Source organism: Protomyctophum parallelum (genome assembly GCF_964188405.1).
Source record: "Protomyctophum parallelum genome assembly, chromosome: 16".
In the NCBI taxonomy this organism is placed as follows: domain Eukaryota; kingdom Metazoa; phylum Chordata; class Actinopteri; order Myctophiformes; family Myctophidae; genus Protomyctophum; species Protomyctophum parallelum.
The window spans coordinates 25,985,355-26,000,817 of NC_139711.1; the positions used below are offsets into that span (position 1 = coordinate 25,985,355).

Genomic DNA, 15,463 nt, shown 5'->3' on the forward strand with positions numbered 1-15,463 from the left:
GTCTCGCCTCGTCCCATCATCTGTCCGTCTCGCCCCGCGACACTCTTGACTCACTGTTCAACACGCGAACCCTCACCCAGATACACACTGCACACTCACATGCAGACGTAGAGACACACACACACACACACACACACACACACACACACACACACACACACACACACACACGTACCCCTGTCCTGCACCTCAATATTACCCCCCACCTCCCCTTTACTTCACCCTTCATCCCTCATCATTCCCATCTCCCTTCTATTCCATCGTCTGTCCATCTTCCCCCAACCTCCCTGGCCATCACCCTGCAGGACGCCTCTGTTCGGGGGCCCTTCAGACCCTCTCCAAATTTTTGCCCAGAAAGCATTTTTTCTTCTTTTATACATGTATATGAATAACACATTTCTTAGAGGGCTAAGGGGGTTGCTTGGGGGGTGGTATTGCAAAATGCTGGAATGCCGGACAATTTTTGCTCTCTTGTCTTTTCTCTCTCGCTCGTGAATGGTGCCTTGGACAGATCTTTTAATATGCTAATTACCCCAAGGCCTTTTTATGGGTTTTTTGTGCTTTTTTTGTGTTGCCTCATGTGGTGTTTGTGGTGGTAGTTGTGGTGGTAGGGGCCGGGGGGGGGGGGGGATCCCTCATCTCATCATCCACCCCTCACCCCACCCCCACCCGATTCCCTCCATGGGCCAGTGTGGCCAGCCGCGTCTGTGTGTCTGCCTGACTGTCATTCCGTCTCTTCCTGTCCGCAGATGCCCCAGACTGGAAGGAGCCTGCACTGCCAACCCGTGTCGACACGGAGGCACCTGCTTGGACCACTGGTCTTGGCAGCAGTGCCAGTGCGTGGACGGCTTCACTGGCCGATTCTGTGAGAAATGTGAGTATAATGCAAGTGCATTGAAAAGCCTCACATTTGAAATGAGGTTTTTTTTTTCTTTCTCTCTCTCTCTCGCTCTCTTTTCTTTTTTTGTGCTGACATTACACTTCGGCATGCGTATTCCATCGTTGCTATTTATGGAGCCCGCGTATGATTCATGGAACTGCAACCATGGTACTGTACCTAAAATAGACCACATGACCGCACCTCAGGGTTTTCATTTCAAAATTGTCATTGTACTGTATGTAATTATGTAATCACTTAGAGTTTATGTTGTATGACTAAAACAGACCATAAAAAACCTTTATGATATAGAAGCAGCAGCCAGTTGAAAGCAGTAGCTGCTGTGCAAACAACCATACTGTATGTTATAGGTCTGTAACATTCTGGTGCCAACACTGGTTGTTGCCACTACTAGCCTATGAGAGGGGAAAGGTCGGCTCCACACTTTAACATGCTTAGTAACTATACGCTGAACTGTACGCTGCAATTCGGCACTGGCCACTGTAAAGATCCAAGCCTATCACGTAAAAAAAATATTGTATATTTGCCTGTCACTAAATGTTTCTGTGAATTAAATACTCAGGACTCCAATGGAAAGAAGCCAAAATAATAGTGATGTCTTGCGTTTTAGCATTGTATTGACAGCATTGTATTTGCATTAAACTCTACTCTTCTGTGCTTTTTTGCCATCTGTTAATAAAGTATATTCATTCAATCAATCAATCAATCAAAACTAAATAATGAGTGTACAAATGTAAGCAAAGGGACCTGTACGGGTCCATTTGGTTACATGTGTATACTCCCAGAGTTACTTTAACACTGAAGATTTATTGTGTGAAATATTCATAGGACTGTGGGAGTGTATATCTGTTATATTAGTTATATTCTACGATTTGAGAGAAAAGTGAATGGAAAGCAAATACCAAATGCCAGCATATTATACCTTTTCTAGAAACCCTTGGTATATTCAAAGTAACTGGTCTTGTGAAAAGAAGCACGGTGTAAATAAGTTAGCCTTACATAGCCTTTCTCGTGTGGATGGCAGGCCCTGCTGTGCAGGAGGAACAAGTTCACCTTAAGGCATTCGATTCAAAGTGGCGGATAAAAAACTCCAAATTGTTGTTTTATTTCCACAGCCAGTTTGTCATTCCATCCTGTCATTCAAGCCTCGGGCTTTGATGAGTATCGTCGTGTGTTCACTTACTAGCTTTTTGATCGTCCTTGTACCCATGTGAGGCAAGAGCAATTGGTCAATATGGGAGGACGAATTGTGGTCATACAAAAAAAGGCATTTGTGGGGCGGTGGGAACCGACCAAAGCTGCCCGTCAGCCAGCGCTGGAGTAGAAGAACAAATCGCTGCTGTAATCCCCTGTGAATCATCTGTCTGCGTCAGACTACAAAATACGACTGTCTGAGCCTTAATACAAAGCGTTCTCTCGTCCCTCTTGTCCTACAACATCATCATCTGTTTTATTGTATTTGAACATGCAACTCATTATCTACTTTAGTCCTTTACTTTACTTTATTTTATTAGTTTAATTTTACGGTACAGAGCATATTCATGAACATTACAAATATATGCAACGTAAATACACCGGAATTAGCAAAGATGCAAAATTTCATCCGCAGTCCCCACACTAAACGAAACAGGCAGGCACATTACATTACATTACATTACATTAACCGGTACATTACGAAACAAGGCTTAAAAACAAACTTACAAGAAACAAAGTAGCCTACAAGGTATAAAGTGCACATAGGGGAGACCGGGGTGAGTAGTGCCATGGGGCAATTAGTGCCACCCCTGTTATCTAGAAAACCATAGAAGAAATTGATCATGTGACCACTTAAGTTTGATGAGGCATCCATCTCACTCAGCCTGCTGAAGAGGGAAGCACCTGGCTTGAGAGGTTAGCACATTTAAACTCAAAAAACTGTTTTTGGACCTCTAAAGTAAAATTTCTATGATAAAGGTTTTTTTTATTTCTTTATATGAACACTTGTAGACAACTTTTAAAACAATTCACACATGTTTTAGTGCACTAGTAAGCTACACTATGAGTCTATACAGTTAGCATGATGCTAGCTCAAAAAAGCTAGGGAATGCTTTTTTTCCAAAAAGGTGGGCTTGGGGTGATTTGTGCCAAAGGGCCTGGGTTGAGTTGTGCCAGTGGCACAACTCACCCCAACCTATGTTTTTGTTTTTGTTTGTTTGTTTAACTATACTACTTTATTGTATTTTATTGTTATTGTACATTGTATTCTTACATTTGATCACTAAAACTATGTGACATTCTTTTTTTTAGACTAAAATCCATCATGCCTCGCAAATACGAAAGGAAGACTGACAGGGTTTCAATTCCTCTCTCTCGCCCACCAATTCGCTCTCCTAAAAACTTGGCAGCGATGCCTGGTGCCTCCTGCCCAGTCCTCCCCTCCCCTCCTCCCCTCCCCTCCTCCTGCCAAGTCCTCCCCTCCCATCCTCCTGCCCAGTCCTCCCCTCTCCTGCCCAGTCCTCCCCTCCTCCCCTCCCCCCCTCCCCTTCTCCTGCCCAGTCCTCCCCTCTCCTCCCCTCCTCCTCCCCTCCCCTCCCCTCTCCCCTCCTCCTGCCCAGTCCTCCCCTCCTCCCCTCCTCCTGCGCAGTCCTCCGCTCTCCTCCCCTCCTCCTCCCCTCCCCTCTCCCCTCCTCCTGCCCAGTCCTCCCCTCCTCCCCTCCCCTCCTCCTGCCCAGTCCTCCCCTCCCCTCCTCCTGCCCAGTCCTCCGCTCTCCTCCCCTCCTCCTCCCCTCTCCCCTCCCCTCCTCCTGCCCAGTCCTCCCCTCCTCCCCTCCTCCTGCCCAGTCCTCCCCTCTCCCCTCCCCTCCTCCTGCCCAGTCCTCCCCTCTCCTCCCCTCCTCCTCCCCTCTCCCCTCCCCTCCTCCTGCCCAGTCCTCCCCTCCCCTCCTCCTGCCCAGTCCTCCCCTCCCCTCCTCCTGCCCAGTCCTCCCCTCCCCTCTCCTCCCCTCCTCCTCCCCTCCCCTCCCCTCTCCTGCCCAGTCCTCCCCTCCTCCCCTCCCCTTCTCCTGCCCAGTCCTCCCCTCCTCCTCCCCTCCCCTCTCCCCTCCTCCTGCCCAGTCCTCCCCTCCTCCTGCGCAGTCCTCCGCTCTCCTCCCCTCCTCCTGCGCAGTCCTCCGCTCTCCTCCCCTCCTCCTCCCCTCCCCTCTCCCCTCCTCCTGCCCAGTCCTCCCCTCCTCCTGCCCAGTCCTCCCCTCTCCTCCCCTCCCCTCTCCCCTCCCCTCCTCCTGCCCAGTCCTCCCCTCCCCTCTCCCCTCCCCTCCTCCTGCCCAGTCCTCCCCTCCCCTCTCCCCTCCCCTCCTCCTGCCCAGTCCTCCCCTCCCCTCCTCCCCTCCCCTCCTCCCCTCCCCTCCTCCTGCCCAGTCCTCCCCTCCTCCTGCCCAGTCCTCCCCTCCTCCCCTCCCCTCCTCCTGCCCAGTCCTCCCCTCCTCCCCTCCCCTCCTCCTGCCCAGTCCTCCCCTCCCCTACCCTCTCCCCTCCCCTCCTCCTGCCCAGTCCTCCCCTCTCCTCCCCTCCTCCCCTCCCCCCTCCCCTCCTCCTGCCCCAATTATCAATGGCACAATTTACCCCAGCGTATTCTCTCTAATGGCACATCTTACCCCACACCGGGGGTGAGTTGTGCCACGAAACCACTTTTCTTTCTGAAGCTATATTTCTTAAACTGTTTATTTAAGATTCAAAGTGATTGCTCTCAGGGATGCACAACATTCTAAACTATATGTACATATTTTAGTTGGAGGCATTACTGTAATCCCCTTGCCTCAAAGTCACTTTAAGTAAAAAGTGGCACTACTCACCCCGGTCTCCCCTATATGGTTTAGCAGCGTTTTAAAGGGCAATACAAAGTTGTAACATTAGTGGTACCTTGTGCATAAAGTGCATTATTGCTTTCAAGTAATATAGGATACGCTGTCAAGGTGCACTACTAGACTATCAGACTAATTAAGGACCACTTCACCACTGTTCAACCTACTGTACCTTCATATAATTGGTCCTCTTTAATATTCATGATAAAGTACAACAATTTTTTTCTCCTTTACCTGTGTCTCATGATAGCGCTGTGGGCAGTTCAGAAACCCAGTGACATCATCTTTTTCCTGAAAAGTTGCAATGCGATAATGGAAGCCATCAATATTTTCTTTAAAATAATCTTGTTGTGACCTTGTCACTGGTGTACAGGTTTCTGAACTGCCCACAGCCCTCCTATGAGCCACAGACTAGAGTAGGAAAAAAAATGGTGGTATTTTATCATGAACATTAGTGAGGACCAATTATATAAAGATAGGTTGAAAGTTGAAAAGTGGGCAAGTGGTCCTTTGGATGGTCACCTGTTTTGGACCTTTAACATCACTTCCTGACCCCTCCTCCCTCTGTCTGTCGTTGCCAACAGACATGACGGCGGACACGGCCCTGTCCCTGGACGGCACCGGACGCCTGGACTACGCCCTGAGACAGGGACCCAAGCGGGACGCGCTGCTGCGCCAGACCCTCCAGGGGGGCGCCATGCCCCCCGCGCGCCCCAGCAGCAGCAGCCTGGAGGTCAAGTTCAGGACGCGCAGCAAGACCGGCACCCTGCTGCACGTGCAGGAGACCAGCAACTACACCACCGTGAAGGTTAGAGAGAGAGAGGAGAATCCAGTGCACATACTGTATGCACGCACATACAGGGGGGGATGTGTAAAAGTGAGAATCCATCACTATATTCTATTATTAACGATTATATTAAAAAAAATATATATATGTTTATATGTTTATATATGTTTGGGATGGTTTGAAAAGCAAAAATCGAGGCCCAGGCCGTAGCGTAACGGTCTGGGCACCGGACTGGTGATCCAGTCGCGGTGTGCCGCGGGTTCGACTCCCGGACCCGACACGGCCTTTACCGCATGTCATCCCCCCATCTCTCTCCCGTTTCCTGCCAGCCTACTTTCTATCCCTTAAAAAATCAATAAAGGCGTAAGCCGCAAAAAAAATATCAAAAAAAAAAGAAAAAGAAAAGAAAAAATCGAGAATACATAAATATTACACCCATACTAGATATCCTCTAAAATGTAGTTACTATGCGCAGGGTTTGGATGACAATATAGCATTTGCAACAGATTTTCTTTTTTTATAAGAAACTATTTATATTTGAAATTCGGACCCATCCCTAATATAGTTCTCTCTCACACTGACACATTGCTAAAGTCTCTGTGTGAAAGTAACTGAAATGTTTCACTACAAATGGGGATACGTTATATTCAGTTATACGTTATAAGTATGTGCAGGATAGGCCTATAGCCCTATACTGTACACTGAGACAGAGGGACATACTTATGTTGAGGTATAAATAACAATAATACAGAGATTGTTTCTCCAGGTATGCTCGTGGGCTCTGGGGGGGGAAAGGAAGGGGGTGGGCGGTTAGGGGCGACTTTCCATTTTCCGTCGATCCCTCCGGAAGCTACTTATCATTGCCGATTTCTGAGGCATTTGAATCGTGAGGAAGGAGAACAAGATGACTTTTCCATTGAAGTTGGAAACCCACATATGAGATTACCATGCACGGTGCAAACCGCTAATTCAGCGTCCAGGACAAAGTGAGCTCCATGCATTTGTTTTAAAGACACACAGCGTGACGTTTTTTTGGAGTAGAGCGTATTTGCTTTAGTTTTTTGTCTCTTTTGTTGTTGTTAGCTATAGGCTACTGATTATCCCGCTGCTACAACCAAGGTACACATCAAGCTGAGAGACCATGATTAATCACATCCACCTTTGAGAGTGGGATTAGATTTTTGCAGTGAACGGGTTTTCACAGAACGGGATAGCTGCATTTCAATGCTTTAAATCTCCAATCTCATTCCTTACTTCCATCCTACATTAATATGATATTATCATATATTAAATATTAATATTATATTATGTATAATGTTTGAACGCAGTGATTCTTAATGTGGGGTCAGAGGGACCACCGGGGATCCTTGAGGACGTTCCAGCAGTTCCCGATAAAATGTATATCAATTGTTAAACGTCAGCTAGCATTACCTGATTTACAAGACGTTTACACAATTAGAGAACATACTTGAAGAATTGCTATTTTGATCATAGTTTGCCTGTTAACCGTCTATGACATTCATATGGCATGGAATTCTGGACAAAATCGTATCCAACAATAACACATAATCTAAGATTTGCGTCTGAGAGAACTCAAATTGGAGCCCGTGGCACAACATTTTGAATGAATACTAGTAAAAGTATGTTGAGCTCCGCCCTGTGCAAACCAAAAGGTGCTGTATCAAATAGTGTATTAACCCATTTTGGGCGGGGACCCGTTTTGGTGTTAGCATCATGTTATGCTTTAGCTATTGAAAAATAGCAGATCTACAAGCTCATAGCGCGCCACCGAGTGGCGCGCTACGAGCTTGTAGGTCTGCTATTTTTGAAAAATCGAAGACACTTTTAGAATCTGATCTCAGGTCAGAATGGGTTAATAATGAAACTGTCAGGATGTAATAGACATTTTTAGAATCTGATCTCAGGTCAGAATGGGTTAAATAGTAATCTTATAATTGTTATGCTTGTGCCCCCTCTCTCTCTCCCCCGCCGCAGCTGAAGAACGGTAACATCCACTACATCTCTGATGCCGGCGTCGGGGGCAAGGTGGAGCGCTCGGTAGGCGAGGCGACGGTGTCGGACGGCCTGTGGCACACGCTCCGGCTGGTCAGGAACGGTTCGGCCACCGCGCTGCACGTGGACGGCGCCCACCCCCGGCTCGTCCAGCACGACACCCAGGACTTTGGGGGCCTCGGCGTCTTGACCCTCTCCCTGGGAGGGATCCCACCGGGGCCCGCACAGCAGAAAACCGCAGCAGGTGAGAGGAAGAGGACTTTGTCAGTGGGGACAGGGGATAGCAGAGAGAGGTGGTGTGTGCGTGCGTGCGTGCGTGCGTGCGTGCGTGCGTGCGTGCACACAATATAAAACAGTGTGTGCACTCTATCATCCTTGAGAAAATGCTGGAATCCTTTTTTTCCCCCCTGCTATCCCAGTGTGACTCTCGAGCTGCTGACCATATTTGGTAGCAGTCCAATAATGCTCTACGGACCCAGCCTGAAATCTGCTTTTATTTGACATTGGCGAGATTTACCTGAATTTTTTTTACCATGAATTTACAGTAGTTGAATAAATGTTGCTTTATCTAAGTATTATTTATGGACTCGCAACTAATACTAATTAGATTTGACTTCATCTTGGAGTACCCCCCTCCCTTTGATGGTTGCTGGTGTTTTCATCCCATCTCGGGGTTTGACCTACATCGCATATCAAATGTCCTTGACTTGAAAACTGTTTGGACAGGGTGAAGGCTTCCAGAGGGAGGGAATGCAACACTGTAAAAATGTGTCGATTTTTAAGGGGAGGGGGATATAACTAACCTCATATTCTGAACTAATATGGTTTAAAAAGTATGTGTATTTATTTATTTTTTATGATTTGTTGTCCTCCTCTACACACAATTAGGGTATACAGATTTAACTATAAATAGATTCTGAGCACGCAGGTCTGTGGCAGGCTGGTTCTTTTTTATTGATGGTCTCACCTGGGCCAAGACCTACATTAGCTGACCTCTTAGTCCAGAGTCAATGTGCTCTGTTGCGCGTATCCCTTCACGAGAGCTAATGAAAAGAAACAACTGGATTTAATCTGTACAGGGATAAATTCAATAAAAAAATCTATTTACATCAGTGAGGCAGCTTTGTTAGGCAATACACAAAGCAAAAAGATTGAATTAGTCACATTCAAACATTCATCCATCCCAGATGTGTGCATCTTGAAGCCATAATAGCTCTGACGATGGATTCGCTGGCAGCAACAAGACAACGATTTTCTTCTAGAAAATAATCATATTTCTTCTTTCAAATTTGCCAGTGATTTATCCACCCAATTTTAAAATGTGATTTGTTGAGAAGGTGTTCTCCCCACATTTTCACTTTGTTCTTTGTCCTAGGCTTGAACCAATTACATTGGACTGAATACAGCTCCCAATTTGTGTTATTTACTTATTTACCAGGAAGAGAGCTATTTATGGACATCAGTCTATTGTCAATTTAGTTCCAGACAAATCATGTTTATTTCTCCCTCTCCCACAAATTAAACTCCTTTGCCCCATATTTTTCTGCTTTACTCACTCTAATGTGTATCAAATTAAAAAATCACACCCGTGTGAAGTGAGGGGCGCTCTTATCATGATACGTCAACCTCATTCTCAACCAATAGCACATCTCCCACCCAATCACACCGTCGAATCACAATTTGCGTCCTCACTTTTGTCTTCAATGTTTGTGTTTACACACTTTTGTCTTCAATGTTTGTGTTTACACAGACCCTCAAAGCTGGACGTAGGAGGGGCTAGCACCCCTCAAAAAAGACACAAATATTGTCTGGTGACTGTGGCTTTGTACTAAAAAAGCATATTATGTGGTTGCACTTGCGTTTGGTTGAAAGCACCATATCAATGACTAAAACATCAAATACATGTGTCATCTGCAGGTTTCGATGGCTGCCTGGCCTATGTGAAATACAACGGGGAGAACATGCCGTTTTACGGGGAGCACCGCCTTGTCACGCTATCTAAGACCAGCTCTGCTGTCAAGATTGGCTGCCGGGGCCCTAACCTGTGCGAGAGCAGCCCTTGCTGGGATGGTCTGATGTGTGTGAACCAGTGGTACACCTACCAGTGTGTCCCACCAGGTGACTGCGCGTCCGGTCCTTGTCAGAACGGCGGGAGCTGCGTTCCTGAGCCACACTCCGGCTTCTCGTGCGCCTGCTCAGAGTTCTACACGGGCAAGACCTGTGAAACGCTGGTGGCATGCCTTGGCGTGCAGTGCCCCCCTGGCAACGTCTGCAAGACGGCCAACAATGGAGGGTTCGTGTGCAGCGCTAGCCCCGTGGCAGAAGAGATGGTGCTCCCCATCTGGGCCGTGCCTGCTATCGTGGGCAGCTGCGCCACAATCCTGGCCATGGTGGTGCTGGGCCTGATTTTGTGCAACTACTGCAGAGATCGCAACAAGACCAAAGTGCCAAAGGAGTCCAAGGAGAAGAAGCCGAAGGAGAAGAAAAAGAAAAAGAAGAAGAAGGGTAGTGAGAATGTGGCCTTTGATGACCCAGATAACATCCCGCCGTACGGAGATGACATGACGGTACGGAAACAGCCAGAAGGGAATCCCAAACCGGACATCATTGAGCGGGAGAACCCGTACCTGATCTATGATGAAACAGACATTCCCCACAACAATGAGACCGTCCCCAGTGCCCCCTGTGCCCCGTGCAACGGTCCAGAGCCAGATATCGAGCACTACGACATTGACAATGCGAGTAGCATCGCTCCCTCTGATGCAGACATCATTCAGCACTACAAGCAGTTCCGCAGTCACACGCCCAAGTTCTCCATTCAGAGACACAGCCCCCTTGGTTTTGCACGCCAGTCCCCCTTGCCACTAGGGGCCACGAGCTACACCTACCAGCCTCAGTACACGCAAGCACTGAGGTCCACCCCTCTCAGCCACGCGCATTCTGCCTGCCCCACTCCTAACCCCCTCTCCAGGCACAGCCCGGCCCCGTTTACCAAACCCTCCTCGTTCTATCGCAACACCCCGACTCGGGAGCTGAATTTGGCCCGCCGCGAGGGCAGCCCGATGGACCTGCACGGCGAGGTCTGCCAGCCACCGGCGGCCATGTTTAACTATGCCACACGGCTGGGCCGCCGCAGTAAGAGCCCGCAAACAATGGCGATGGGCCACGGGCACAGCTCGCGGCCGGGCAGCCGGCTCAAGCAGCCAATCGAACAGATACCACTGGAGACGGGGCCGCCGGTGGGACTGTCCATCGAAGAGGTGGAGCGGCTCAACACGCCGCGTCCGCGCAACCCCAGCATCTGCAGTGCCGATCACGGGCGCTCCAGCTCCGAGGAAGACTGCCGCAGGCCGCTGTCCAGGGTGCGCAACCCGGCCGACGGCATCCCCGCGCCAGAGTCGTCCTCCGAGAGCGACTCCCATGACTCCTTCACGTGCTCGGAAATGGAGTACGACCGGGAGAAGCCTGCGGCCTATGGGTCTCGCGTGCCCAAACTGTCGCAGGTCAACGAGTCCGACGCCGACGACGAGGACTACGGCGGGCGGCTGCGGCAGAGGCGCTACTCGAGTCGCAGGGCCGAAGGAGGGCCCGGCGTGGCCCAGAGTATGCCTGTCGAGCAGCATCACACCCTGCCCCACAAACTGGGCCCACAGGCCGGGGGTTTCAACTGGGACAACCTGTTGAGCTGGGGTCCTGGGTTTGGGCATTACGTGGACGTGTTCAAGGACCTCGCCTTGCTCCCAGAGAACGCGGCGGCGAAAGACATTGAAATGAACAGTGGGGACGGCTCGGTGACCATTCTGAATGAAGGGGAAGCCGAGCAATATGTATGAGACTATTTATTTACAATGCTGTACAATATGGTGAAAAATGGAAGACTGTACATTTCAGATAACATTGGGACTACTCATTTGTTTCTATATTAAATATTGTAAGACGACTTTCAATGCAGTAAGGCAGAAAAAAGGCACCTGTTAAAGTGATTATGTTTGTAGCTAGCCTCCTTGGGATAGGTTTACCTGTCTGTTTCAAATCTCACCTCAGCTGTTAGTACTGTACAATCATGCATTCATCTCTGATGCCTCATTACGGTGAGTCAATTATTGACACTGAACGGCTCCAGAAAAAAAAAGAATCCTGCTCTGAATTCAATTTAGCGTCTACATCGCAAACCTCCGTTCATTTTATCTTAATCAAACATGTCTGTTCTTCATTGCCGACATTGCCCCTCCCTCTACAAAAACTTCTGTCACGTTCACAGCTGAAAGATAAGATCAGTGATAACATTGAAATACTCACAGGAAGAAAATTCCAGTAGGGCCATACAGCAATAGCATGTCTTTTCGATGGGGTTTAATATTTCTCATATACTTTAAAAGGAAGCATATGTGTTTGATCTACCTGCACCTGTCGGTGTGAGGGACACAGCCTTCGGTGTGAAAACGCACCATTTTACTTGCACGGTAATGGAGGCCCCGCCAATGTTATGATTCTAGCTCGATATCTAATCTCTGGCTCTCTGTTTCCCCTCTCTCTGTCTCGGCCGCACCTCTCTCCACCCTTTGTTTATCACTCTGTCTCTCTCGCTTTCTTTCTCCCTCTCGGATTCTCCATGTGTCTCTCTCTCTCCTCTTTTTCTCTCTTTCCTCTCTCCACCCCGGGTGTTTTTTCTCACAAAAAGACTGGCTAAATGCTCCAGCGAGGATTAATCAAGTCTCCTGCCTTACAGACATTTGAGGATTTGAGTATGAGGGAGGACATTCTTTTTTCTTTTCCTTTTTTTTTTTTTTTTTTTTTTTTTGGCCTACGTTCACTTGGGGAGTCAGTTTGGGGGATAGTTTGTCTTTGTCACAAAACTGTGCTTGCATTTTATGACCAGCCAAGATTTTACACAACGATAACGTATGGATCCAACAAAAGAAAAAAGAAACGAAAAAGAAAAGAATATGAACTTGTACAAAAAAAAGAAGAAATTCATGAGAAATCGTGGATGATCATTTGTTGTCAGTGTCTTTGTCCATTATTTTGACATTTTGACATTTATTTTGGTTTCAACTTTGTTTTGTACTGTTTATTAACTTAAATTACTTAAGCTGTGTTTTTATGAATATTTTCATATGCTGAAATGTATGTTCTTACTTTCGGGGAAAGTAAGATTGAAGACTTATTTTTTACATTGGTTACATATGTAACATCAGTATTTTCCACTTTTGATAAAACTGTAACATGCTGTATGCTTTGTACCTGTAAAAAGCCAATAACAGAATAAAAAAAGGTATTTATTTAAAGAAATGATTACTTCAGCAGTTTTTCCACATTTTGGAGAGCAGCTTCATTTCTGTCCTGTCGGGTATATCTTAAAATAACGATTCCCTAGAATAGTAATGGGCTCAGATAACATCCCATTCCCGATAGTGTGGGTGGTAAGGGATTCTATACTGAGACAGAGATTGTTCTGAGCAGTTTTTAAATAAAACCGCATTTGAATTGAGAAGAACATTGCAAAGGCAAATTGAGGACCCAGAGTGAAACTGAGACCGCCGAGCTCTCGGCCAAACACAACATCCAGCGGACTCTGAGAAATGCAGACTTCTATATTGCTTTCAACAATTATTTACATCTGGGTTATGGAGCAGAAACCTATACGATATTTCTTCTCTTTCTTTTCTTTGTCATAGCTCAGTGATCCAGTATGCAACGTGCTTATCTTCTCTGTCATCGGAATGACATACAGAGGCTTCAAGTGAAGGAGAGAAAGATAGAGAAAGTCAAGTAGCATGAGAGAGGGAAGTAGAAAGAGAGAGAAAAAGATAGGGAAATGGCACAGGGAGAGAGAACGAGAAAGAAAGACAGTGTGTCTTTGGAGAAGAGTGACAGCCAAGAAGCTGGGTAAATTACTACAGTATAAGGGTCTCACTTCTTGAGAGACTGTCAGCGTCCCACCGAGAGTCCTTGTTGACTAAACCCCCCTCCCCAGCACCACACTGATGCAGAGATAATAACCCCTCAGAATGATAATGAGACTGAGGCGGGTGGATGCATGGGTCTCTGGTCGTGGTGGTTGGCAATGGTGGAGGGAGGAGTACTTTGTGTAAATAAGAAAGGAGATAAATAAGCCCAAAGTATTCTATACCCCGCTCTAGCTCTGGTAGACCTAATACACTGGAGGGGCAACATGTCAGGGGATGGAGAATTATGGAGAAATGGAAATACACACATGCACACCTATAGGTGAGAAGGAGGTTGAAGCATGTGTGTACTCAAAGGGCACATTGTTCTGTGGCTATACTAGGGATGTAAAACACTCATGAGGACTGACATGAATATGTCTTCCTGATTTTTTTTTTTTTAGGATAAACAGGGAGGTTCTCTGCTGTTTTTGGAAGTCAGCCAGATTGGCTGCTGGACGTTAAAGTTTGCCAGTAGAGAACTCAGAGCAGCGCGTGATGGCTTCTAGGATTAATTGCGGCATAATTCCTATGTGTGAACACTGCATGTTACAGCTATGTGGACATATTCTACTTTGAGAAAATAAAGGCAATGTTATTCCAGTCCGTTCACGTGCATATATGAGCTCTATTTTCAGCAAGCAGTGAGGTATTGGTGTTAGCAGTGGTGCCGCCACAACAGCAAACTGCCACGCCACCATGCAGAACCACACATGATTGAGGTTGTTGGTTTTGAATATAGCCACACAGCAGTGATAAACATACGCTGCATGCATGACGTTATAAACATGTGGAGTTAAAATTGGACCGGATTGCTTTTCCAAGTGTGTTCGTGACTTAGCCTAAATGCCAACTAAGACACAGATTTTTTGGTATATGCTCATGCCAGAGTAATCCATCTTGACTGAAGGTGTGAAAGAGGCTTCGCTCCATTTCCCATGGAGCTTGGTGCCGAGGAGTCATTCTTTTCCTGGATCTACAACTGTCATCAAAATATAATTCCCATCAAAATGGGTTCTCTGTTGACGTTTGAGAGCTTTTCTCACTAGGCTATTTATAAGAGGATGTGGTAGGGACTTATTGACTTCGATCCTTGAATCCTCCCAGCCCTGTTTATAAAGATTGATTATTCAGAGACCAGTGTCGTGGTACGAACTCAAACGGCTCCCTAAGTCTTAGTTAAATGGCTCATAATTAAAAGCACATTCATTGAGGGAACAAAGACCTCACTTTGCTCAAACTCTCATTTGGTTTGGTGAAAAGGGATGTTTCAGTATTAGAGATTCTAAGGCTGAGGCTAAAAGGATCGGCGTGTTTTTATGTGTGAATGTGCGCGCGTGTGTGTGTGTGTGGGGGGGGGGGGGGGGGGGGGTGAAAGAAAGAAAGAAAGAAAGCACTGTCGTAAATGTCAGTCAAACCTCTCTCACGCCAGTGTTGCTGAGAGGTTATCATACGCATATAGCCTACACTATATTACGTGGCTATGCAAATGAAAGGTAGATGGAGTACCACTTTTCGAGAGATCTACTGTACTGTAGATCTACAGTACCATAGATCAGAGGTACCCAAAGTGGGGCCCGGGGACTCCCAGGGGTCCTTGAGGGAGTTCCATGGGATCCCTGCAGCTAAATGATAGTTTGGAACCAAATGGACCATTAGTATCTGTATCTCTCACAGTTAAATTAACATTGGGGGTCCCAGAGATAGAAATGCCATTAAATGGGGGACCGTAGCTTAATTCAGGTCAAACCGAGGGCCCTTGAATTGAAAATGGTTGAGAGTCACTGCTAGAGCCATAAAACTCTTCTCTTATGGGGGGTCCTTGGCGTATATTTTCAAATGGGGGTCCGCAGGCTAATTAGTGTCGACTTGGGGGTCCTTGACATGAAAACGTTTGGGAACCACTGCCATAGAAAAAGGTCATGTTTGTAGCCCAAAAGGTTGGAGCATGCCATGGTTCAATTATATCTGTGCAGTA

General features: G+C 47.0%; 1 protein-coding gene across 1 annotated transcript in view; it reads left to right on the top strand.

Annotated features, from left to right (window-relative positions):
- The window catches only part of fat4 (FAT atypical cadherin 4), a 146,421-nt gene extending 133,598 nt beyond the window's left edge, over window positions 1–12,823 (top strand). The window contains exons 17-20 of the mRNA XM_083785590.1: window positions 750–874; window positions 5,322–5,545; window positions 7,520–7,781; window positions 9,455–12,823. Of these exons, the coding sequence (XP_083641716.1) occupies window positions 750–874; window positions 5,322–5,545; window positions 7,520–7,781; window positions 9,455–11,370 (2,527 nt within the window). The 3' untranslated portion in view covers window positions 11,371–12,823. The remainder of the gene's footprint in view (window positions 1–749; window positions 875–5,321; window positions 5,546–7,519; window positions 7,782–9,454) is intronic.
- Window positions 12,824–15,463: the final 2,640 nt, after the last annotated feature.